Source organism: Diadema antillarum, unplaced genomic scaffold (assembly GCF_040938485.1).
Source record: "Diadema antillarum isolate AM-2024a unplaced genomic scaffold, OU_Dant_1.0 seq00001730_RagTag, whole genome shotgun sequence".
Lineage (NCBI taxonomy): Eukaryota > Metazoa > Echinodermata > Echinoidea > Diadematoida > Diadematidae > Diadema > Diadema antillarum.
In genome coordinates, this window is record NW_027272416.1 from 118,417 (window position 1) to 146,020 (window position 27,604).

The following is a 27,604-nucleotide window of genomic DNA, read 5'->3' on the forward strand; positions in this document are numbered from 1 at the left end:
AACACAACTGGGCATGAAAAATATTGAACGACAAATCTCCCTATAAAAGATTTCCACTACTGTGTATTTGAAGCAATTCATAATCATTTCCAACATCACTGCATTCCTCCAAAGTTTTATTTTTACAAACAGCCTCAAGTATCTCGTTTTAAAGTTTGAAAGCAGTTTATCCTGACACATAGGTGCCTATAGTATTTGCTTGAAAATCTTTAGCATAATTATCATTATCATTACTGCTACTATCATCATCGTCATCAGCAGCATATCATCATTATGATCACTATTATTTGGGTTCAAATGCCTTGATAAATTCAAATTGGGAAATACCATACAAAAGTATTGCATGGGCAACCTCCCAGAGTTGTGCAAAACTTGTCCCTAAAGAGAAAGTGGTCTGAATATGCAGACTAGTACAAAACAGATGTCTTTATCTCAAATGAATGGTTGATACTACAGACAGGTACAATGGGTGATTCAAGGGGGTTTGGCTCTCTCTATTAGTTTGTCAACAATCCCAATCAATGGACAAACATTATGTAATCATACAAAACAGGGAGGCGTGGCAAGGATAGTCTTGGTATCCTCAGACTCTCTTCATAAATGGTTTACAATAAATGTGACGAAACCATGGGTCATAGTAAAGGCTGAATTTTCAGACTAACTTAAGCCTTCCTTTCTCAAACTAGCAGCACCCGTGGAAATCCACGGGTTTGAGGGGTTTAATTTTTTTTTCTCATAATACGATTTTGCACATTTTTATTGAAGAAATAAAAAGAAAAGTCTTCTCATTCTTTCGTTAATTGTGCTGTCTTCTAAATGACCGCCCTTCCCAGAAATTTTATAATACATTTTTGTAGTATATGCCAGGCGATCCGGTCCATTGGTAGGGATCATTCCCGCCACTACTTGCTTTTATTATAGAACTTGAGTTTCGAGGGGTTATTATTGCACCCGTTGAAGTCCAACAGTTGTCTTGTTGCCCCTCACCCCTCCCCCCCCCCCCCTCACGCACACACACATTTCCACCTCCGCAGGGCAAAAAACAAAAACATTCAGGGAAAAATTACCAAAAACGCAAATGAGATTCCCCGAAAGTTCTGCCCACAGGTTGTTCCCGTCGAAACGGGAAGATATTAACACTATGACTTTGATCACCCCCTGCTCTTGCATCCACGCGGGCACCCGCGGGAATCCACGGCTGGTCTCAAGGCCTCGGTTTGTTTTGTGGGTTTTTTTTTTTTTCATGTTTCTTTTCCCCACGTTATGAGAGAAAAATAAGGTATTTTCGTCTTCATAATTTTGCTCCCTCCTTTTTGTTTTTAATCACCAAAACTTGGCTTGATATATCATATTAATATAGAACTACATCTGCTTCAGATTGTACATTGTCATAATTAATATTAGGCCTACAATTATTGCTCCTATTATTGTTATTATTATATCATTATTATCATTATCCTTATTATTATTATTATTATTATGATTATTATTATTATCATTGTTATTATTTGGGGAGGGGGAGATCATAGTCATCAGGTTTAATAGGCACCCGTGTGAGTAGGTTCTCACGACCTCGTATTTTTTTCTTTAATATTTTTCCCATGTTATGGAAGAAAGAAGAATATATACATCACTGCATTCGTCTTCATTTGCTCCCTCTTTTTTTTGTCACCAAAACTTGGTTTGATAGACCATAGAACCACACATTCTATTTCCACTTGCAATTTTAAAAATAGGCGGTCGGCAAAGCGAGGTTTTCCTCTACGTCCGCTCATCTTATGAATATGTATGATTACAGCAGCTCTGCAGTAAACGAATGGACACAGCTGCGCGTGTAATCTGATATGTAAGGGTACGATCGGCAAATATATTTAGCCGCGTCCTAAACAGTCTGCGTACAATGACACCGGACTTGAGAGCAAACGGCGAGCAAACTAAATGACGTACCTGAGCTGCATATAGTATTCTGCAGTTGTGCAAAATACAACTACATAACCAACGTTCGTTGTTTTCATTTGGGGACGCCAATAATGGCGAACTGTACGTAAATGCCCTTGTAGTCCATATCACGCACACACAGATTCGTGTAACCATCGTCAATACATTCAGTACACGTAACAGGCGGAGGCAAAGGTACATCACAGAACTATATACACACAGTGTAGAGTGTGTATAGAGTTCTGCGAGGTACATTGTGTGTGTGCGTGCGCGTCCGCCGGAAGATGTCAGAGATTTCACTGCACCATCATCTTTAGTATCCCCCAGTGTCTCTGCAAGCTAAAAGATGGAAAATCGAGAAAGCAGGAGGCCAGCGTAGGTTCCGTGAATATTGAAACGCTCAGCTCTTTCGTCACGCACAAAAATGCATTATGCATGTAGCTAATTAATTTTTCTTTTTCGTCCTCGACGTCGACACGGAGGCGGAGAGGGGACGAAACCCGCGCCATTCGATGTAGGATACTCTCCTGCGGCCGACGGCACCGGTCGCAACTGCCCGGAGCCGACGGCTCGGGAGGAGATAGAGAAACCAGCAACGCCGAAATAAAACAGGAAATACATAAGGCCGCGACAACAACAACAACTTCGAGTATTATAGTATAGGATAAAAAAGTTGAAACGGGCACAGGCTGTTGATATATGTGTGCTCAAATTATGCAATGTATCACATGAAGACTTGAACACCAAAAATACCTTTCGACATTGACTGAGTGATGATTCAGATTTGTATCATCTTGTTTGTACGAAACAAAACCAAATACCATATCGCTGTCATTTTATCAAATATGATTATCAATCATTGATTATCAATAATGATCAAACGATCTTACACTATGGTTGTAGCTCACAATTTCTCCTCTATGTAATCAACTACTTCTACCAATGTTGCTGCTTTCAATCAATCCACATTTCTCTTTGGGTTTTGGTTTCCTTTAAAAAGTCACTCATCAAGAAAATTCCATGATGCCAAAATAATAAATGGAGAATAGATGTTATTATGGAAGGCTATAGATCTTTGGTCAGATGTCATCACTGTATTTTCAAAATTCTGACAGGTAGCAAACAAACAACTTCATCTAATCAACCTGTAAATTGCCAAATTGTCATTTTGATATCAAATCAGCACTCCAGCAAACAAATGTAGTGAGTATGAAAACACAGATTTCACTCATCGCGAAAATCGCAGCCAAATCCTCAATTCCTCTGGCACCACTGAAACCCCCTGGCCAAAGAGAACCATCTAAACAGGAAAATATAAACATTAAAGGGATCGTACAGTTTTGGTTGAGACCTAATTTCAAGTTTCTAACTTTTTTGGTGAGATAATGAGAAACCTCTTATGAAATATGAAAGAGCATGTAATTCTACGAGGAATTCAACGTTTATTTGATAAAAATTGGTTTTAAAATGGCTGAGATATCCAAAAAAGAGTGATTCTTATAAAGTGTGGGACCCAAACTTTATTACGATCGCTTTGTTTTACTTTGTTTTTGGATGTTTCAGTCATTCCAAACCCGATTTTCATCAAATAAACTTTTAATTCCTTTTAAAATGGTATGCTCTGTACTTTATCATAAGTGTTTTCTTGGTATCTCGCAAAAAGTTAAAAGCCCAATTTTCATCTCCACCAATACTGTACTGTCCCTCTAAGCGTGTGCAGAAATCAGCTTCGTCAATCCCGGAAATACAGGAAATCAATATACTCTGCCCTCTTGGCACAGAAGAAAAAGGAAGTAATGTTGGCATTCACTTTGCTATTGACTGCTACCATACACTGGTGAAGCCACAATTGCTAATGTCATTTACACGTATGTCTAAAAAATCTGCAACGTGCCAGTAATTTGTGAGAATCAGTTCCATAGTCGCATGCTATTAACAATAATATATTGAAGATGAAACTGCTATTTTGGAAAGTGTTTATTCAACAACCGAACTGAATTAGCCTTTTAGCAATTTTTTATCACGGTTCCATCCTCTAAAATACTTTTTGAAGTGACTAAAAAACTTCAAGTCATTGCAGCAGTTTAGAAATAACTTTAGATGCATTGTCTGTAAATAGCAACTTAGTTTTTTATATAATTCTGATAATACTTCACTCTTTCCTTTTTCTACACTGTTTCCTTTGTGTGCCATTTGTATCCTATATATTTTGTACCCCTACTTCAAGTTGTGAAAGTCTTATATTTACTTTGGGGCCTTTTTTCATAGGGCTTCAGGCTTTAATTGGTCCCCCACAATGTACATATTTATATCAAGACTTATTCATATCATGACTGCAAGAATTGTGTTTTTTTTTTTAAATATGGAAATTGAATGAAATTAAATGAACTGAAATGAATATTGAATATATCTGATAAGAACTTCTATTTCATTTTCACAGAATTACAAACAGGTTTGTTATTTCTATCAATATTATGGCAAATAGGTGCCCCTACAGCTCCTATAAGTCACTTCATTGGTACTTACTAAAACAAAAAAGCCTTATTTGAGTCACATTTAGGAGAACAAACAAACAAATAGAGACAAATGTCTAATATTGCAAAGATGTTATGTTTGATTGAGAGTAAGAATAGCCCATTTTTGATATTCCAGGATGTTATAAATAATACTTTATATAGTAGCATGAACCCTATTGTCTTATGTAAGAGAAGAATTATTATCATAATGGTTCAATGCTCAGTTTCATAATTTTTTAAATTTGGGAGTTTCTTTATGGGCATGACCTTCAAGGAAAGATATTAGCATCTGCAGAATGTTATCATATTTCAGCTGGCTAAATGCTGCTTTATTTGCCCTATAGTGTCCATAGTGGTAACAGAGCAAGATTGACTAGGTATTGGGATGCAAAAGGGGTGACGGATTCCGTGTAGAGGAGGAAGATGACCCACCAAGAATCCACTGGTAGAGCGTGTCAGCTGCAATTTCTTCTCTCAGCGGGATACGATGCGGGAACGCCTCGCATCCTCAGCCGAGCGACTTGTGCTCTGTGGGGTGGCAATTTCATTCTTCTTCTATTTCTTTTGGGGGAGGGGGTGGGGAGAGAGCAGGGATTCTAGTGATACCCCATACATCTGTCACACATATTAATCCCCAAAATGCTGACTCATACATATCATAGGGTAAATACCTTACAAAAGTATATATCCAAATTCATAAAAGTATATTGTTAGTTCATAGGTATCCACAAGTATGTCCAAAAAGTTTTGGTTTACTTCTCAAGTTGTACAAGTCACAGTAAATATCAGCATTGTACCATTACTTACTTAACTTTGGGGTTTGCAAGCAACCATTGCTTTTGGTCAATAATTCAGTGACTACGACCCTTATTGTATCATTTCTAACTTTATCCTTTGGGCCTGCGAGCAACGATATCATTACTTTTGGTCAATAATGTAGCAAACTACCATCATTCCCAGTAACTGCTATCACTGCTCAGTCATTATTGCACAACATGCATGCATTTGATGTCCAGTGGAGTCTTATTTCATGTCAAAACAGGAAATTTACAACAGATTAGTATGTAGGTCAGTAGGAAACTTGTGAGGCTTTGACATCGGCACCTCATGTTGGCAATCTGCAATCTACAGATGTAACAACATAATGTCGCCGTCTCGTGAAAAAAAAAATATGTGCAAATTCATGACCTGGTAGTATAGGGATACTGTAAAAGCGGATATTTTCGTGCAAGTAATGTTTTGCACTGTGCCGGGTAAGATGAGTTTCACGTGTTTTCAATTACGCGGAATCAAGACATCAACCACTGGAACATATAGCAAGTAAAAATATTTGTGTGCTTTTATTTTTGCACTAGTTGTTGGTTGCACGAAATGCGTGAAAATTTCGTCATCGTGAAAAATTCCACTTTAACAGTACCCTGCAATGGGAAGGCTGGCCCAACTCGGATATATTCAAGAATCCCCGAAACGAATTGTGTACGGCTTTATCATGCACTCATCTCTGTGTGAGTACACTCGCAGCCAAAGAACCTCAAATTGAGTCGAACATTACCGACCAGCGTATGCTTCGATGCACATATTCGCTGATATGCAATTCAATTCTAGCAGGCCTGCACTAACTGTGGTTTGGGAATGTACCCAGATGGGCAGCGAATGTAGATTGAATCAACATTCTCGCTAGGGTCTTTAACCCATTAAGGATGGCCTGATTTTGCTACAACACACATTTCCCATAGACACCTGCCAGAGTATACTCATGACTCATCCTCAATGGGTTAACATTCCAAAACTTTCTTGTCATAGGTCTGACTGTGATGACACCTGTAGCATTTTCTTTGCTTGGTGTTTATATTCTATCTGAAGGAAAATTTGATCACGGCATGGATTTGAACTTAAAGAGATGGTACAGTTTTGGTTGAGATCGGGCTTCAGGTCTCCAACTTTTTAGCGAGATAATGAGAAAAATCTTATGAAATATACTTCTAAGAGGAATTTAAAGTTTATTCGATGAAAAGTGGTTTTGAAATGGCTCAGATATCCAAAACAAAGCAATTCTAATAAAAGGTGGGACCCAACTTAGGACTGCTATGTTTAACTTTTCTTTTGGATATCTCTGCCATTTCAAAACCAATTTTCATCAAATAAACTTTGAATTCCTTTTATAATTGTATGTTCTTTAATATTTCATGAGTGTTTTTTTTAAGTATCGTGCAAAAAGTTAAAAGCTGAATCCTCATCTCAACCAATAATACACCACACCTTTAAAGACTGTACATTGCTGATAAACAGTCAAGCTCATATGCACCACATACAGAGCGAGCTATATTGATTCAGAAAATCTTGAGCAGTACTGCAGGATTAATTCCAGGAAATACATACTCTTTCACCTATCAGCTAGACCACTAGGGATACACAGAGAAGAATCTTGCATTTACTTTCCATCGAGTCTTGTAAATCTTATCTATGAAATTGAAACCTTGACGGAAGTGTCCCAGGATCCAACCTAGGTGTGAATATTCACAACTCAAAACTGAAAGAGGAAATAATCAAAACTAATGCCTTCCTCTTAAGCTGATTTTTTTCCCCATGAAAAATAGAAGAGCTGTCACTTGTAAATGCAGTGATATAGGCAACATCTGTGAGCAAATTTGAGTGATGCAGATGTTATACCAAGAAACTTACATGATGAGTTACAGTGGACTCCCGTTATAACGAAGTCCTCGGGACCGGCAATTTTCTTTTGTTATATCGAAATTTCGCTTTAACCAAACTAATAAACAATATCAAAGAAAACATATAGAGAGGATAACGTTGCAACCCGAATTTCGTTATAACCATGCATGTTCGTTATAACGGGAGTGCACTGTATACGTATCAAAGGCATGATACTATGGTATATTTCATGGTGTTCTTTTTTACATTTTCCCTTAATAAAAAATACTAAAAATTCAAATTTACAAGACTCTGGAGAAATTCAACAGAAATATTCACCTTCTGGCAGAGGTAAGAGAGTCACTGCCGTGCTGATTCGACTTCCTCCCAGACTGACCAGGTGAGGGCGCTCTGACTGGACCTTGAGTGCCCGTCCTGTCTCTGACAGCTCCAGGGACCCATCCTGAATTATTGGTAGGGGAAAGGGAACAAGAGGGCATGAGTGCAGCAATGATAATATATTCAGAAGTGTCAGTATGTATATGAAGAGCTTGTTCGCAAAAACCGATAAGTCCATTTTTGAAGATTTTGAAGTAAGGTCTCTGTCATAAAGTACAAAATAATACCTTTTAAATGATATAATGGTCACTACATATAAAGGTACATTTTTGAAGTTATGGTCAAAAGAAGCAAACATTTTCTTATTATTCTCTTTATTTTTCTTGACCTTTAATCGCAAATATCTCCATTTGGCAAATATGGACTTATCGGTTTTTGCAAACAAACTCTTCATATGTTGTATGTCTGTGTGACTACTGGTATATTCTTCAATCAATCTTTCTACCTACTATCCATCTGTCTACAAGCATATACACATTGTGTCTATGCTGTGTGTGTGTGTGTGTGTGTGTGTGTGTGTGTGTGTGTGCGTGTGTGTGTGTGTGTGTGTGTGTGTGTATCTATATCTTTCTATAAATCTATCTACCTACATGTATCTTTCAATCTATCTACAAGCATTATGATGAGTTCGAATGCAAAAACAGATAATACTTATGCTATTTTCAAATTTTTCCAAGCAAGGTCATTACCAAGTGGAGAAAAATTCAAAACTTTGAATGATGTTGCACTTGTTACATACCAAGAATATTTCTGAAGTTGTAATCAAAATGACCACATATATATTTTCATTGTTTTCTCTGTTTTTTTGGCAGCTTTAATCTCAAATATTCCAAGTTGATAAGAACTAACATATATCCATTTTTGCATCTAAACTCTGCATGACATACATGACCTATCAATATATTTTTAAGTAGATCTCTTGGTTTTCTTGATATGAATCTCCTTTGTGCTCTGTCTAAAGCTATCTTCAAGTTTACCTCCACCTACATGGATCTAGAAAGGCATACTGCTGCCGAGATGAAAAATCCTGCTAAAATTTGGGCAAGATATACTACCGCCCTCATAACAGATACACCGGCTAATACTTGATTTAAGAAATCTTTTCCATTCAATATCATTATTTCTGGATGGAACATGTCAATGCAAAGCACAAATTCATTCTCCTTTTTTGTTTTATTTGAATACAATATTCATTTCAAATTCCCTCTGCAGAATATACTTGATGTAAACATAAATAGCATAACTTGACCAACAATCCAAAACACATTAAAATTAATCCATTGAACAAAAATAAATTAATCCATTGAACAAAAATAAATTAATCCATTGAACAAAAATAAAGTTAACACAATACCAAACATATGGTAAACTTAAGAATTAGCATACAACTGCGATCTCTGCTGCCTATAAAACTTGCTTTTAGTCATTACTCACGCAGTTGAGATGACAGTAACAAATTTGGCAAAGCGAATACGCAAAGCCATGACATTGTTCATTGATGGCCTTGGATAATTTTTGCCGGCTCCTCTGTTTAATTGCCAGCCCATTGACTCTGCACTCTTTGAGTTTGATCTTGGCAATGGAGCAGCCAAAATACCTTTTAAGTCTGATTAACCTGTCGGGGCAACCCGCTGCATTAGCATTCATTATTCACAGGGAATCACTGCGGTGAATCAGACAGTGCGGTTTACCCATGGAGAGGCGTGGCCCTCTGGTTTATGTCTGAGGGCCCAGAACAGGAGGTACCAGGGTTCAAAGCTCATCAGACGGATCTGACAGGTCCACTCATAGCCGTTCTACTTTTCAAATGTCACAGCTGTTTTTATATCAACTTCTATTTTCTTCTTTTACACAAATAAAGAACAAACAGATAAACATCATTAAAAACAAATCAAATTAGGTTCATTATGAAAAGAGAAAATGAAACCTTTTCAATAATACTGCACTCATTACATATCAATAAATATTTTGGAAGATATTATTAAAACTATTGTGTATATTATGATTATTTTCTTTGTTTTCCAGTACATTCAATTTCAAATGTCTCACTCAAATTGATGAAAATGGGATGTATCATTTCATTTTCCATTCAAACTCTTAAAATATATAATCTCAGAGAAAAGACTTATTGAGATATGATATTACAACAGAAATGATATGTTGTAGACAACAGCTTAAGATTCTTGTTTCAAAAAATAATTTTGTTGCTGATGGTGTTGACAAGGCTGATTCATCCTGGCTATGGTCTTGTGCTGCTGAAATTATCTTACACAATCTTCAAGATTTACCAAGCTCTATTTGATTTTGTTAAATGGCAAGAGCATTATTTCATTTCATTGTTTTCACTTTTATATATTTTCATATTTCTCAGAAAAAAAATACATCAGATATAACAAATACAATGATACATGATATCCAGCTTGGATATGCAATAAAATAATACTAAAATATAGAACATGGTGGTCAATCTATGAATACTTGAATCTCAGTGATGATGCTAGAGAAATAGAATAAAAACTACCTGTAAAAGCATGCTTGTTAAGCAAACATTTTATTTTATTTATTTATTTATAAATAACGTTGACCACAATGACCACAAATTTCAATCATGATTTGCAGATGATGGCTGAGAATAACTTTAAAGGGACTTTACAGTACTGGTTGAGGTAGGGATTCATGTTTTGAACATTCCTAAGTGAGATAATGAAAAGCCTCTTATGAAATATGAGAGAACATGTACTTTTAAGAAGGATTCAACGTTTATTTGATGAAAATTGGTTTTCAAATGGCTGAGACATCCAAAAAAGTGATAATAATAAAAGGCGACATGCCCCAACTTTATTAGTATCTCTTTGTTTCACCTTGTTTTTGGATATCTCAGCCATTTCAAAACCGATTTTCATCGATTAAACTTTTGATACCCCTTAGAACTGCCTGCTCTTTGACATCTCATAGAGTGGTTTCTGAATATCTCACAAAACATTAAAAGCTAAATCTTCATCTTGACCAGAACTGTACACACCCTTTAAAAGTGATTGCCAGAGTGTGGCCCTGCGTACATTGTCCCATCTACTTCTGAAAAGGTCAACTTGAAAATTGGGTAGGAGATGCACTTCACAGAGCTCAGATTGTTGCCAAGTTTTGTCCAAAGTCTACCGAGCTAATCTAAGACCTTGGAGGACGAGTGCGTAAGCACATGTTGCAAGGTGAGTGCGTATGACTCATAAGGCTTCTTGCAGTAACCACGACCAGTATATTATATATCTATGCAGGATCTTTCATCTAAACACTCGCGCTGTCCAATCATTCAGCAGCGAGTGTCGCCCCTCGGTGATAAGGACCGGAAGTACCTGTGCTCTCTGCCACTGCAACTGGTAGTAACGTCAGCTGCAGCAGCGGCGTAAGCGCAAAAATGTGAAACTCTTTAGCCACACAATACACTCACTGGAGGGGTGGCCTGGAAATGGCTGTTACAACTGGGTAGTTCACAGAGAGGTCACACCAAACGTCAAGTTCAAGGAAAACAGAGGGTACATGGAAGCAAACATGGGCAAGTCAAATCTTATGACTCCAGGTTACACTCCCCGAGGGGTAATTAATGATTGTATCACTGAAGCTTAAAGGGAAAGTCCACCCTGATATCTTAAAAAAAAAAAAATTATTGCTTCGTATGAAAGCAGAAAAACTGACGAAGTTGATCAATGAACATTTTCGGGGAAAAAAATAGGACACATCTAAAAAGTTATGATTTTTACAAATTTAAGGAAGAAGACAAATCGGCATCTGTGTAATCTATGTGTTGAGTGCCACTCCATTTCATTTGTTAAATCTTTTTAGGTGATCCGAGTATCCTCTCGGATCACCTTCTGTATCTGTACGGATTCTTTGTTCTTCTTCTTCTTCTTCTTTCTTTATTTCTGGACAAAAGTTGTGTATCTACGTACTCAGAAAGTACCCAGAGTATCAACTTAAAACTCATACCATATATGTATCATGTCCCGAAGACGAAAAATTTTATAAAATCATAGTGATCAGTCGACCGTGACGTCACTATGACGTCATTATATGAAAACATATTTTCATGCATATCTCATTAATAGAATAGAATTCTTCAATGAAATTTACGTCACATATATTTTAAGTCAAGCGGATTCTACTCATATTGTCAAAATTCATATTTATCCTAGAACGCGCGCGTACGCGCGCGTTGAAATATTTGTATGCTCCAATCGAACTCCAAATTATTTTGCATACGTTTCAGACCATTTGGAGCATTTTTTGAAAAATTAAAAAAATTGGACGGACGCGTACGCGCGCGCACATATACGCACGCACAGCTCATATGCAATAGAAATTTTCAATTTTTTTACACTTATCGGATGCCTGAAATGTCAACGAATATTTCTACCAAGTTTCAAGTCAATCCGACTCAATATGACGTCATACGGGCCCGTCAAAGTTGAAATTCCGCGCGCGCGTCAATGGCGAAATACAGTGCAACAATGCCAAAAAACCGCCAATTTTAAATCCGATATTACTCGTCAGGATGGACGGTGACCCTCCATTTTCTTTTTATATTCTGAAAGCTGATGAGTTGTACATATCATTTCATGGGTTGGCGATGCTGAAAAAATGATGAAAAGATATCAAATTTCTTAATAAAGTAAAAAAAGTAAATTTTCAAAATGACGTCATCAAATTTCAAGTTCATTCGAGCGTATGTCACTAGTCCTTTGTCAATTTTCACCCAGATTTCAGTATGATGTAGCTTATTTAATGTTCTTTCAAACATAAAATTACAATATTTTGATTGGATAACGGTATCACCTCGTAAAAATGGATTAAAAGTAATCTTGTCAAATTTGACCAGTTTACGTGTTATCTCTATGGGAGTGCAGTTTTTCTGGAAATGAAAATTGACATGACTATCTTTATCGAGCACTAGCTCACTTAAGCTTCGGTAAATTTCTCCCAGATTTTAATATGTTGTAGCTGAGACTTTACGCTACCGTAAGTGTGCCCTTTGTTTTTTCATACGATGTCGGAATCACGTCAAAAAATTGGGTTGAAATTCAGGCTTATCTTCGATGTATTGAGATATTTCTTTCTTTCTGCAACTTTCTTTGCAATAACTCAAGAAAAACGGCCTCTATCACTTCCATATTTTGCACATGTTTAGTTCATGTCACGTACATTATTTCATAAAATAACAACTACTTGATCGGACACCATCTTGGGTATGTAAAGTAGGGTCAAAGGTCATAAGTGTTTCACCCTGTATCTTAGTGAATACATGTCCTTTCTTTCCCATATTTTGCACACGCAAAGACCATGTTACAAGAATTATTTCACAAAATAACCACTTTTTACTCAGATGCCATCTTGTCGTTGCAAATTGAGGTCAAAGGTCATATGTACTTCTTTTTGTATCTTCGTTATGACGTGTTATCTCTATGGGAGGGAATTTTCTTTAATGTGAAAATTGACATGATTGTCTTTATCGAGCACTAGCTCACTTACCCTTCGGTGAATTTCTCCCAGATTTTAATATGTTGTAGCTGAGACTTTGCGCTATCGTTTTATTTCATTTGTTTTTTCATACGATGTCGGGATTACGATAAAAAATTGGTTGAAATTAAAGCTTATCTTCTATGTATTGAGATATTTCTTTCTTTCTGCAACTCTCTTTGCAATAACTCAAGAAAAACACGCCCTATCACCCCCATATTTTGCACATGTTTAGTTCATGTCTCGTACATTATTTCATAAAATAACAACTACTAGATCAGACAACATATTGGGTATGTAAATTAGGGTCAAAGGTCATAAATGTTTCATCTTGTATCTTAGTGAATACCTGTCCTATCTTTCCCATATTTTCCACACGTATAGACGATGTCGCGAGAATCATTTCACAAAATAACCACTATTTCATCAGATGCAATCTTGGGAGTGCAAAGGTGGGTCAAAGGTCATATGTATTCATTGCTGTATCTTCGTTATTCAGTGTATACAGAATTTGGTACCAAAGATGGCAGATATGACTCCCTTTTCTAAATGAGAATGCAAACATCACACGGCCAATGTCTCTAAAGACAGATGAAACTTGTATGGTCATGCCTATTGCGATCAGGACTCGAATCATTGATAAAAAAAAATCGGATCACCTTAATTTGTCAGTGATGACAAATTACAATCTCTATGTTCTTCTTCTTCTTCTTCTTTCTTTATTTCTGGACAAAAGTTGTGTATCTACGTACTCAGAAAGTTCTCACAGTATCAATTTCAAACTCATACCATATATGTATCATGTCCCAAAGACGAAAAATTTTATAAAATCATAGTGATCAGTCGACCGTGACGTCACTATGACGTCATTATATGAAAACACATTTTCATGCATATCTCATTAATGGAAAGGAATTCTTCAATGAAATTTACGTCACATATATTTTAAGTCAAGCGGATTCTACTCATATTTTCAAAATTCATATTTATCTTAGAACGCGCGCGTACGCGCGCGTTGAAATATTTGTATGCTCAAATCGAGCTCAAATTTTTTTTGCATACGTTTCAGACCATTTGGAGCATTTTTTGAAAAATTGAAAAAATTGGACGGACGCGTACGCGCGCGCACATATACGCACGCACAGCTCATATGCAATAGAAATTTCCCGTTTTTTTACACTTATCGGATGCCTGAAATGTCAACGAATATTTCTACCAAGTTTCAAGTCAATCCGACTCAATATGACGTCATACGGGCCCGTCAAAGTTGAAATTCCGCGCGCGCGTCAATGGCGAAATACAGTGCAACAATGCCAAAAAACCGCCAATTTTAAATCCGATATTACTCGTCAGGATGGACGGTGACCCTCCATTTTCTTTTTATATTCTGAAAGCTGATGAGTTGTACATATCATTTCATGGGTTGGCGATGCTGAAAAAATGATGAAAAGATATCAAATTTCTTAATAAAGTAAAAAAAGTAAATTTTCAAAATGACGTCATCAAATTTCAAGTTCATTCGAGCGTATGTCACTAGTCCTTTGTCAATTTTCACCCAGATTTCAGTATGATGTAGCTTATTTAATGTTCTTTCAAACATAAAATTACAATATTTTGATTGGATAACGGTATCACCTCGTAAAAATGGATTAAAATTAATCTTGTCAAATTTGACCAGTTTACGTGTTATCTCTATGGGAGTGCAGTTTTTCTGGAAATGAAAATTGACATGACTATCTTTATCGAGCACTAGCTCACTTAAGCTTCGGTAAATTTCTCCCAGATTTTAATATGTTGTAGCTGAGACTTTACGCTACCGTAAGTGTGCCCTTTGTTTTTTCATACGATGTCGGAATCACGTCAAAAAATTGGGTTGAAATTCAGGCTTATCTTCGATGTATTGAGATATTTCTTTCTTTCTGCAACTTTCTTTGCAATAACTCAAGAAAAACGGCCTCTATCACTTCTATATTTTGCACATGTTTAGTTCATGTCACGTACATTATTTCATAAAATAACAACTACTTGATCGGACACCATCTTGGGTATGTAAAGTAGGGTCAAAGGTCATAAGTGTTTCACCCTGTATCTTAGTGAATACATGTCCTTTCTTTCCCATATTTTGCACACGCAAAGACCATGTTACAAGAATTATTTCACAAAATAACCACTTTTTACTCAGATGCCATCTTGTCGTTGCAAATTGAGGTCAAAGGTCATATGTACTTCTTTTTGTATCTTCGTTATGACGTGTTATCTCTATGGGAGGGAATTTTCTTTAATGTGAAAATTGACATGATTGTCTTTATCGAGCACTAGCTCACTTACCCTTCGGTGAATTTCTCCCAGATTTTAATATGTTGTAGCTGAGACTTTGCGCTATCGTTTTATTTCATTTGTTTTTTCATACGATGTCGGGATTACGATAAAAAATTGGTTGAAATTAAAGCTTATCTTCTATGTATTGAGATATTTCTTTCTTTCTGCAACTCTCTTTGCAATAACTCAAGAAAAACACGCCCTATCACCCCCATATTTTGAACATGTTTAGTTCATGTCTCGTACATTATTTCATAAAATAACAACTACTAGATCAGACAACATATTGGGTATGTAAATTAGGGTCAAAGGTCATAAATGTTTCATCTTGTATCTTAGTGAATACCTGTCCTATCTTTCCCATATTTTCCACACGTATAGACGATGTCGCGAGAATCATTTCACAAAATAACCACTATTTCATCAGATGCAATCTTGGGAGTGCAAAGGTGGGTCAAAGGTCATATGTATTCATTGCTGTATCTTCGTTATTCAGTGTATACAGAATTTGGTACCAAAGATGGCAGATATGACTCCCTTTTCTAAATGAGAATGCAAACATCACACGGCCAATGTCTCTAAACACAGATGAAACTTGTATGGTCATGCCTATTGCGATCAGGACTCGAATCATTGATAAAAAAAAATCGGATCACCTTAATTTGTCAGTGATGACAAATTACAATCTCTAGTGTTAAACTTCCCGTTGTCACAAAAAAGTTCTTTCTCCTCAAATGTTGTGTAGAGGTTAGCTCAGAAAGTCCTCATCCTATCAATGTCAAAATTATACCATATATGTATCATGTCCCAAAGACGACAGATCTAATAAAATCAAAGTGATCAGTCGACCGTGACGTCACTATGACGTCATTATATGAAAACACATTCTCATTCATATCTCATTAATGGAATGGAATTTTTCTATGAACTTTACCTCACCTATAGTTCGAATCAAGTTGATTCTACTCATCTTCTCAAAATTCATCTATACTCTTAAAACGTGCGCGTACGCGCGCGTTGAAATATTTGTATGCTCCAATCGAGCTCAAAATTTTTTTGCACACGTTTCAGACCATTTGGAGCATTTTTTAAAAAATTGAAAAAATCGGACGGACGCGTACGCGCGCGCGCATATACGCACGCACAGCTCATATGCAATATAAATTTCCCGTTTTTACACTCAGATCGGATGTCTGAAATGTCAAGGAATATTTCGACCAAGTTTCAAATCAATCCAACTCAATATGACGTCATACGGGCCCGTCAAAGTTGAAATTCCGCGAGCGCGTCAATGGCGAAATACAGTGCAACAATGCCAAAAAACCGCCAATTTTAAATCCGATATTACTCGTCAGGATGGACGGTGACCCTCCATTTTCTTTTTATATTCTGAAAGCTGATGAGTTGTACATATCATTTCATGGGTTGGCGATGCTGAAAAAATGATGAAAAGATATCAAATTTCTTAATAAAGTAAAAAAAGTAAATTTTCAAAATGACGTCATCAAATTTCAAGTTCATTCGAGCGTATGTCACTAGTCCTTTGTCAATTTTCACCCAGATTTAAGTATGATGTAGCTTATTTAATGTTCTTTCAAACATAAAATTACAATATTTTGATTGGATAACGGTATCACCTCGTAAAAATGGATTAAAAGTAATCTTGTCAAATTTGACCAGTTTACGTGTTATCTCTATGGGAGTGCAGTTTTTCTGGAAATGAAAATTGACATGACTATCTTTATCGAGCACTAGCTCACTTAAGCTTCGGTAAATTTCTCCCAGATTTTAATATGTTGTAGCTGAGACTTTACGCTACCGTAAATGTGCCCTTTGTTTTTTCATACGATGTCGGAATCACGTCAACAAATTGGGTTGAAATTCAGGCTTATCTTCGATGTATTGAGATATTTCTTTCTTTCTGCAACTTTCTTTGCAATAACTCAAGAAAAACGGCCTCTATCACTTCCATATTTTGCACATGTTTAGTTCATGTCACGTACATTATATCATAAAATAACAACTACTTGATCGGACACCATCTTGGGTATGTAAAGTAGGGTCAAAGGTCATAAGTGTTTCACCCTGTATCTTAGTGAATACATGTCCTTTCTTTCCCATATTTTGCACACGCAAAGACCATGTTACAAGAATTATTTCACAAAATAACCACTTTTTACTCAGATGCCATCTTGTCGTTGCAAATTGAGGTCAAAGGTCATATGTACTTCTTTTTGTATCTTCGTTATGACGTGTTATCTCTATGGGAGGGAATTTTCTTTAATGTGAAAATTGACATGATTGTCTTTATCGAGCACTAGCTCACTTACCCTTCGGTGAATTTCTCCCAGATTTTAATATGTTGTAGCTGAGACTTTGCGCTATCGTTTTATTTCATTTTTTTTTCATACGATGTCGGGATTACGATAAAAAATTGGTTGAAATTAAAGCTTATCTTCTACGTATTGAGATATTTCTTTCTTTCTGCAACTCTCTTTGCAATAACTCAAGAAAAACACGCCCTATCACCCCCATATTTTGCACATGTTTAGTTCATGTCTCGTACATTATTTCATAAAATAACAACTACTAGATCAGACAACATCTTGGGTATGTAAATTAGGGTCAAAGGTCATAAATGTTTCATCTTGTATCTTAGTGAATACCTGTCCTATCTTTCCCATATTTTCCACACGTATAGACGATGTCGCGAGAATCATTTCACAAAATAACCACTATTTCATCAGATGCAATCTTGGGAGTGCAAAGGTGGGTCAAAGGTCATATGTATTCATTGCTGTATCTTCGTTATTCAGTGTATACAGAATTTGGTACCAAAGATGGCAGATATGACTCCCTTTTCTAAATGAGAATGCAAACATCACACGGCCAATGTCTCTAAACACAGATGAAACTTGTATGGTCATGCCTATTGCGATCAGGACTCGAATCATTGATAAAAAAAAAATCGGATCACCTTAATTTGTCAGTGATGACAAATTACAATCTCTAGTTTAAATTTTTTATTGCTTTGTATGAAAGCAGAAAAATTGACGAAGTTGATCAATGAACATTTTCGGGAAAAAAGATAGGACACATCTAAAAAGTTATGATTTTTACAAATTTAAGGAAGAAGACAAATCGGCATAGTGTAATCTATGTGTTGAGTGCCACTCCATTTCATTTGTTAAATCTTTTTTAAATTCTTTATTGCTTTGTATGAAAGCAGAAAAACTGACGAAGTTGATCAATGAACATTTTCGGGAAAAAAAATAGGACACATCTAAAAAGTTATGATTTGTACAAATTTAAGGAATAAGACAAATTGGCATCTGCGTAATCTATGTGTTGAGTGCCACTCCATTTCATTTGTACACAACAACAGTTTGCATTTTTTTTCCCAGACATGTTCTTGGTTTGAAATAAGAATAACCTTCAAGCAACATATAGAATAACATATTTTGCATGTGTGATCCACTCATAATTTGCTAGAAGTTGCAACAAATTTGACAGTAATATCTTGATGGCTAGATGAGGAGTGAAGGGGTTGGGAAAAGGGAGGGAATTAAGGGGTAGCTAACAGCTAAACAACCTTGTGGAGGAAAACATGCACAACCTGCATCTTGGAGCAGACGAAAAATGGGGTTAGCTCTGGCACCTGCCCTCTTGGACAAGCAGGTTTGGGGTTCAATGCTTACCTGAATGATTTTCTGGGTCCGTTTGAGGCTGTCCTCCCAATTGTTACTCATCCTGAGTTCATTGAGTTCCTCATGGGTCAACACATGGTCTGTTACTATCAGTTCACTTGTTTGCATATTCTGCAGAGGAAAAAAAATCCACACAGTATACAAGTACAATTAATATTTCATAAAACAAATAATGCATACTTCCTGGAACACACACTGACTAAACTTTACACCTGGCAGACGTAAGCCTAACAGCATTTTTAACACACCACATATCTTCAGCCATTAAATCCGCACTAAGTTTGTTTCCCAGACTAAAATATGATAAAAGGGTGGTGGGGAACATGGGCTATTTCATGCATGAAAGACCAATTCAATTACACAATATGAAAATGCAATGAACAGCCTACATTGCATCGCCTAAAATTCAAACATATATTTACTTGCGAGACAAAGCACAATTGGCTCATTGCAGTGCATAATATTTCTAGATATGGGCCACCTTGCAAAGGTGAATCTCTTTGTAAGCTCTTATTCAGATCAAAAGTTCCCATCCATGCATGAATACTGCTTTGTATTGGGGTATAGGATAAACTTCTGTGTAAACAATTCAAGGCTGAAAAACAGTTACAAATGGCATTGACATTATGGTATTCATACAGCTGTACAAGTTCAAAACATAAGCCTCTTCATCCTCCCCCCCCCCCCCCGCCACAAAACACACACACACACACACACACACAAACAAACAAAACAAACTTGATAACAAACAGACAACAAATAGGCCCTAAAGAGTAAAAGAGGCAGAAAATAACAATCAAAGAAGAGAGATAAAGAAAATAAAAAAATATGAGAACACAGAAAAAGTACATGTAGCCACTAGAGTAAACACATAATTGAAAGGGGAAGGACAGAAAAAATTATTCTGCGAGCACATTATCAGTCAAACATACAGATAAACACCAATTTGAAATAGAATTGAAAGAGAGAGAGAGAGAGAGAGAGAGAGAGAGAGAGGGAGAGAGAGAGAGGGAGAATCATTCTGTGAATACATCATCAGACAAACAGGAAGAAAATTACTTTAATGAAACTTGATCAAGGAAAAAGAGACAGAGAAAGAGGGACAAATATATGAGTTTGGTTGAAAAAACATGATAACCTTGGATATAAGCAAACATGAACAGGGTCAGATCAATTTACTCTATGAAGGTCAGACACTGCTGTGTTTCCCTATACATGTTTCCCTTAAAAAAAAAGCAAAACATGAACTACAACCACTGACACACTATACCTCTACTTCACGGAAACATGCTTTGTGGCAATTCTCCGAAGGACATGAATGGTATTAATTGTGCGTTCGTACTCTGTGATCTGGATGTGTGTTGTTGATTTCTTCACCTTTTTTGACAGGGGAACACCAATTTCAATACACACTTTTGTTGCATCAGGATCTATTATGTAGCATAATTATGGTAGCAGAACTATGCAAAATGGAGGTCTAGCTCAGAATTGTCATTGCTATTACAATCTTCTTTTTAAAAAAAAAAAATGAAATTCATGATGAGAGTGAGCTTGTTTTCACATGGGTAGAGAAACATATTGCTAATGCTGAATTACAATTACGCTAATTAGAAGCATGTATCATCCGTACACACAACTGAGGAATTAATTTGGTGATTTCTGCAATTTTGAATTTCAGAGCAAGGAGAGGAGGTGTGGATTCCTTCTGGTTACTGCAAAGCAAGATGTTTTTGTGGCACTAAATTTTTTGGGGGAATTGGAGCCAACAACCTTTTTTTTTTTCACAGCATGAAATTTTCGCAAATTGCCACTGGCATTCAAATGCATTTAGTGTAGATAAGAACTTTCATGTGCATTTTAATTTAGCGATTCTTGGCTCTTGTAAAATTTGCAAAATCAAAATGAACACACGCACTTCTGGCTTTACAGTAGGCCTACCCATCAATCACTCTTGAACAGAGCTAGCAACACCATACAGAGACTCCAACTCTCCCGTTTTCGACAGGAGATCTCCCGCCGAAAACCCATTTTTGCAAAATCTCCCGTTCTCCCGCTTGAGATTTAATTTCTCCCGCCCTGGCTCTGTGTCTCCCGTTGGAAAGGATTTCTTACTTATTGCTATTGTATGTGGACAAAATAAGCCTTAGACAGCACCAGAGAGCATCTAGAACCATAGGAACTTGGCGCTTCGCACACATCAAGTTGGAGTCTCCCGTTTGCTAGGGGTTTCAGGTGGGAGAATCTCCAGATCAGAAGGTGCTTTGGGTTGGAGTCTCTGCACCATACGATTGGTAAATCTGAATTTCTCCTTTTGCTGTTTGGCCAGATTCACTTCTAGTAGACTCCAACTTTACTGATAGCGATCTCGGTTCTTGTGTTTATTCTTTCTTTCATGAAGAGGAAGATAAAATGCACTCTGATACACATTGCATTAAAATCTAGTGATACTAAAAAATCAAGCTCACGCCTTCATCCCGTGAATGGATCACATCTAGGCGTACAACAACCACACACATTGTAATACTATTTGACTTCACTATTCCGCAGTTCATCTGATTTGACTCTGTTCTGATGTAAAGGTCAACTTGAAGATAGTGTGGAACTGTTTTTTAGACAAACTTCCAAACATCTCATGATCCTGTGTCCAGGAAGGAACTATTGCATAATTCTGGCCAATCCTTTTGGGTCCCTGGTTCAAGTCACGAAGCGGGATTGGAAACTATGGGAACTTTTTAACGACGACGACGACGACCTGGTCTCGGGGCCTCCACAGAAGTGGGTCTTATCAATATCCTTCCATGAGAGTCAACCAACATAGCAGCCCCCTATGTGCAAATGTGTACAGGATGTCTAGGACAAACAAACCTCTTGGTGCATGTTAACTTTTAATGACTCATTGAGTACACATATTACAGTATACACCTATACCAGGCCAGGGGTCCTTTTCATGAAGTCATCACATAAAAGTCTTTACAGAAATCTCAGAATGGACAAAGTCACTCATATGCCGCTATGAAAAGAAGTAAAATCCATTTCATTAAAGGTAGGGAATCCCATTTGCATGCATTAAATGAAGAGTTGTATAAATACAGTGGTATGTTGAAGAGAGTATCATTTTAGAAACTCCCATAAAGTATTGAAAGTGGAAGGTAACATTTAGTACATTTTTATTGACCGTTAGATTTTGAATTGAATTTTTTTCGGGGCTCACCGTAAATTCCAGTACATTACTACATAGGCTACCTTTGCAGACCCATGCACTGCATGTGTGTCCATCATGTATATTTTGTGAAGAAAGTTCAACAAAACTTACAAACATTTCTATATACATTCTTGCCACACACTCGATATGTTATTACATCAGCTCTTATACTTTTAGATTTGTGTTTATAGATAAAAAAATACAGAAGACTGCAACAAAAAGGCTTAAGTGTGGCTGACACACAGAACTACTGAGTAGCTGAGTTTTGTGCATTATTCAAATTGTAGATAACTGTTGACTTCCAAATTTCTCAGCAGTGGCCTAAACAAGTCCCCTGAGGTTCATATTTAATGTTTTGCTGCATTTTGGGAGGTCTGTAAAAGGTATTCCCTACCTTTAAGTCTCTAGTCTTGTGTGTCTCATGAGCAAAAAAGTCTCTAATAAGACGTTATGAAATGGACCCCAGGTTCTACAAAGCCACCTGAAAAAAAAAAAAATTGTAAAGCTAGACCTGGAATCAGCATGATACCTTAAATCATTTGCAGTACCCCTTCATACTAGGTGGTCCAGGAGATGATGTTGAAATTGGCATTGAAACTGAAATTCTACATCAAAAGCTCTCGAGAGATGAATACACTTAGTGAGATTTATACTAAATATACTAAGTATGCACATTTGGACCAAGTTTGAACAAACCTTCCCTAATGTTTGCATTTTTCAATGGCTATACAACTACAATTGTGTAACAAGAATACCGCACAAAAGAGCAAATCTTTTGAGTGCCAAATTTGCTACACTTGATATGTCATTTACGCAGGACTATAAAATTGAACCATCAGTGATCATTTTACTAAATATGGTAATATTTACGGTTTTCATAAATATCTTGATAGTGTCAGCAAAATTCTCAAAACTTATAGTTTACTGCAGTGTTTATATATATATTTCTTTTTTACATGCATTTGAGCATAATTATACAACTCAGTCAACAAATTTTGATATCTGGATCAATCTTCTATAATGTATAACAGTGTCTGCTTCGGTATTTTCGAGTGACTGTCTGAATTGAACGACTCTGTGTGTGTGTGTGTGTGTGTGTGTGTGTGTGTGTGTGTGAAGTCATCAGGACGGCCTTTACTGGTCTGGACGTACATCCACCTGTTGCCATGGCTATGGTGGTTGCTAAGCAACACCATGCATGCCCTGCTATCCATCCGCGGCAGTACTGCTACCGTCAACGCCGGAAGCGAGGGAATCCTTATCAATTACTCTAATCGGGATTGGTTTGGACTTTTGATTTCCTCCTAAACTCTCTCTTATTCTTTGCTCTTCTTATTTTTACAGCATTGATATCAACGACACGACCATGACTAGTATGTATAGGTGTACGACATTTCATTTGCGTTTCAACTCAATTAGCAGTATTCATCTGCCTGTGCTTGCTCTGATAAGCCCACTCATTCAAATTCCCCTCCCATTACTACCCATATTTGGACTTTGTTCTAATCCATGATGTTGCCGACAGGCAAACTGCAATTTGCTTTTGCAGGACAGGTGATGAATGTACAAAACTATCAAATTACACAACTTTACAGAAATAAACCTCTGTATTAAATTTTTTTTTTCTGTAATCATCTACGTAAACACTAAGATATAATCAAAATTAAGCCTGACAACGGAGTCCCTGGGAAATATGTATATCAAAAAAAAGGTGAATTTACATGCACCGAAATCAAGTTTTTGAAATCAAATTTTTGCAATGCAGTGCAAAAACTGTGGACTGTTTTTTGTAACCCAAAAATGCAATTTGCAACATTAGATTCGCACACTCGCACACAGTCCGGAGAATCTATCACTTCATTTGAAGCCAGAGGATTTGTTTTTTTCTTCATGCAAAAAACAACATCTCTTGTGTGTAAATGTGGCTGCCATAAGCTGTTTCCCCAGCATATAACAATGGCTCAAGCACTGACATTCAAATGTATCAAACTTCTTTAGTCATTGAATGATTTTGCACATTTCTATTCAAGCAAGCTGTTGCTTTAAAGGTCCTGTTTACCTTTGGGAGCAGTGATTTAAAATATGTTCAAGATATCACATTTGATGCAAATGTGTAATTCTGTTGTATCACAAAATATCCTATCATATAACATTTTTGCCATAAAGCCTAAAATATAAGGAAATATCAGTATTTTTCTCTTTATAAACCGTAACTGTAAATGGTTTAGTCTGGAAACATTTTTATTATAACTATTGTTCACATTTTGTGTATTTAACAATACTTTACATCGATTATATGGATTCAAATTTTTACAGTGGTTGTTTCTATCCCTAACTCACATTTTAGAACTATTTTAAAGCACTAATGCTGGGTTTTTGTTTCTTCTGCAAATGGTAAACTATGCCTTGAAAGTTTACAATTCCAATTCAACTGAAGTTTCTCTGAGGGGGATGCGATAATGGAGATTAAAATCACAGTCTCCTATTGACAAAGTCATGTCATTCTGTCCCCTTTATTACTCACTACCTCGTAATCACGATGGAAAATAGAATTAATGTGTGCAGACACACTGTCTCATGCACAGGCAGTGACCTAAGTCGTGTCAATCGCCACAGGCTCGAAATTTGGTACATGAACGAACGATTGTGCTGAGAAATGGCCCCCTTGGTGAGTGTGTGTTTGTGTGTTTGTGTGTGTGTGAGTGAGTCCTTTTGAGTGTTTATTTGTCTGTGTGTGTGTGTGGGGGGGGGGGGGGGAGTAGCAGGTTTTACTGATAATGCCATGATGACTTTGTAATGTGTAACAGTCCTCAGGGGGAAAAAAAGAAACACATTATTTTGAATACATTATCAAACTGGCCTCTTTCAAAGGTCAATTTGATTAAAAACAAATGTCAATTTGATTGAACACACACATACACACAAAAAAAAAAACCAAAAAAAACAAACAAACAAAAAACATAAATAACTCTAGAAATATGCGGCAAGTTCTGTAAGGCCATGCCAAGTTCAATCTGATTTCCTGCTAAAATGTGTAGGTATCAGGAAGGTAAATGGGAGTACACTTTACTTGATGTTTGTTAGCAGGATGGAGTTTTAAGTATTTTCTTTCATTCCTTTGAAGTCAATTTCAGGCTGTCACACTGATATCTTTTAATCATCTTTGGATATGGAAGGATCTTAAAGCCATTGAGGACGAATCCCGAGTATACTCGGGCACATGTCTATGAGAAATGCGTGTTGTAGCACAATCAGTCCATCCTCAACGGGTTAAATTAATCAAATAGAGTTACAGTGTGATCATGAAGCAAATGTTGCTATGTGCACAGCATAACTTCTTTCAAGTTACTTTATTCAACAAACTCTATACCTACAGGGGGGAATATGTTGCAGAGGTTTATTTTCACAAACCTAACAACTCGCCAAAATATTACCCTCCAGTTATGCAAGTCCTAAATATGACAGCTATAAATGTATGCTAGACAACAACATGGGCAGGCAGCAGCTGCACACAGCTGCCTAGCGTACTATGTATGTGCACATGCAAACCTATGATTGTATATCTTGGTCGCACGCAATCAGTGTGATACTTGCATACCCGATTGCGAATTCAACCGCCTGCGATAGTATCTGACAACTCCTGATTCTCCTGATTCTCTTAATTAATATCATACCCACAAAAATAATCTGCCATAAATATGGTATACTGGGAAATGAGGATAAGTACGATGATCTTTAATGCAACATGTCACTTCTGAGTGACGCAAAGTAATCCTCTTTCATATCGCCACCCCCAAAACACCTTTGGAGCCAAAAAATTGTGTTTGTATCACCAATTGACAAGATCTGACACCGCAACGAAAGGACACAATCTGGAAAAATGATAAAAGTCAGGACTTGAAAGGCTGCCAAGGAACTATTTTCCCCCCATTCTCAATCTCTCTGTCTCCCTGTAATGAAATGTTTTGTTCATTGTATCTTGTACGTCCATCCGTGCCAAGAACATTCAACTCAGGGGGTGGCATGACTATGATATAAAACACAAATGTGTCGTCTGGGGTGACAATCATCGGCTTGGCAAATAATAAATGTGAGCACAGGTATGGACTCTGAAAATATGGCACCCTTATGACATGGCATATGGCACCTTAAAAGTGCTAATTTTGTTTGGAAAAGTACCAAAATATTTATGGCAAAAAATACTATTTTTTCCCCCTAATCCTAAACTAGCATCACTGAATTCATTTGTTCAGAAAAAAAACCCCAACAACTTTGATCAAAGATCAAAGTTTTGATAATCCTGTACCATCAGAATTATTTCTTTAAAACAACAACAAAAAACAAAAAATAAGCACACAAAAACTTCCATTGCCACTAGTCTTATAAAACGGAATGCAATATTTTGATTCAGAACCATAATACAAACTGTATAGATTTCTGTATACTATTGCTTTCTATGCTTTGTTTAAATTTTTTATCTACTTTCTTGTTCATACGATACAGATTGATGGGAATTTGCACAAAGTCCACTCATCACTCAGAGAGCTCAAAATTTGCTGTCATTGCCACTGGTAGCTAGTTTTATGAGGGCAGCAGGTCTTGTCCAATACACACATATATAAACAGACATCATATATACAGATGAATAGATAGGCAGGGAGACAGGTACATAGACAAACATATGGAATATATGGACAAAGTGCGTCAATACCTTGGCATAGACACAGCATTAACTGGCTGCCCTGTACCACCTAAATTCCATTCATGGCACTGCTTCAATAAGAATATTGTGAACACGATACAGGTATCTTATACCTCTGAAGTTCTTGAAACTATAACGATATGAATATATATCTTGAGATGCCATGCTTTATGTGGTATCCCTACAAGACCAAAATATATTTTCATAGCTTCTCACATAAAATGCTGATATTACTTTGATGAATTTATTAAACCACGTAAGACTCATGATACTTTTTCTATGTTTTTGCTATCAAGGAATCAAAATATTGCTCTTGAATCCATATTCCCCGTGTAAAAGCTTTTCTCAGGAAACAATATTTACACACAATTTTTATTTGAGTGTTTTTTTAAAACAGGATATGTAAAGGGCAAAATAAACATCTAGCACTACCTATGAACAGTTAAAGAGTGAACAATATCTAAACAGAGATATTATTCACTTATTCTATGGATAGTTGGTATGGGAGGTGACAAGAAATAAAATTATTCACCCGTTGAGGATGGACTGATTTTGCTACAACACGCCATTTCCCATAGAAGCCTGCCCGAGTATACTCAGGACTCGTCCTCAACGGACTAAACTCAAAAGAAAAGAACACTATAAGATAGATGAAAGTGAT

The 27,604-nt window shown here is 36.6% G+C and overlaps 1 protein-coding gene across 1 annotated transcript in view; it reads right to left on the bottom strand.

The window, feature by feature from the left end:
- LOC139711922 (pleckstrin homology-like domain family B member 1) overlaps positions 1-27,604 on the bottom strand; it is an 87,879-nt gene that overhangs the window by 59,236 nt on the left and 1,039 nt on the right. Inside the window, exons 2-3 of the mRNA XM_071623768.1 lie at positions 19,031-19,150; positions 7,446-7,569 (exon numbers count right to left, since the gene is read on the bottom strand). Coding sequence (XP_071479869.1) covers positions 7,446-7,569; positions 19,031-19,150 — 244 coding nt within the window. The remainder of the gene's footprint in view (positions 1-7,445; positions 7,570-19,030; positions 19,151-27,604) is intronic.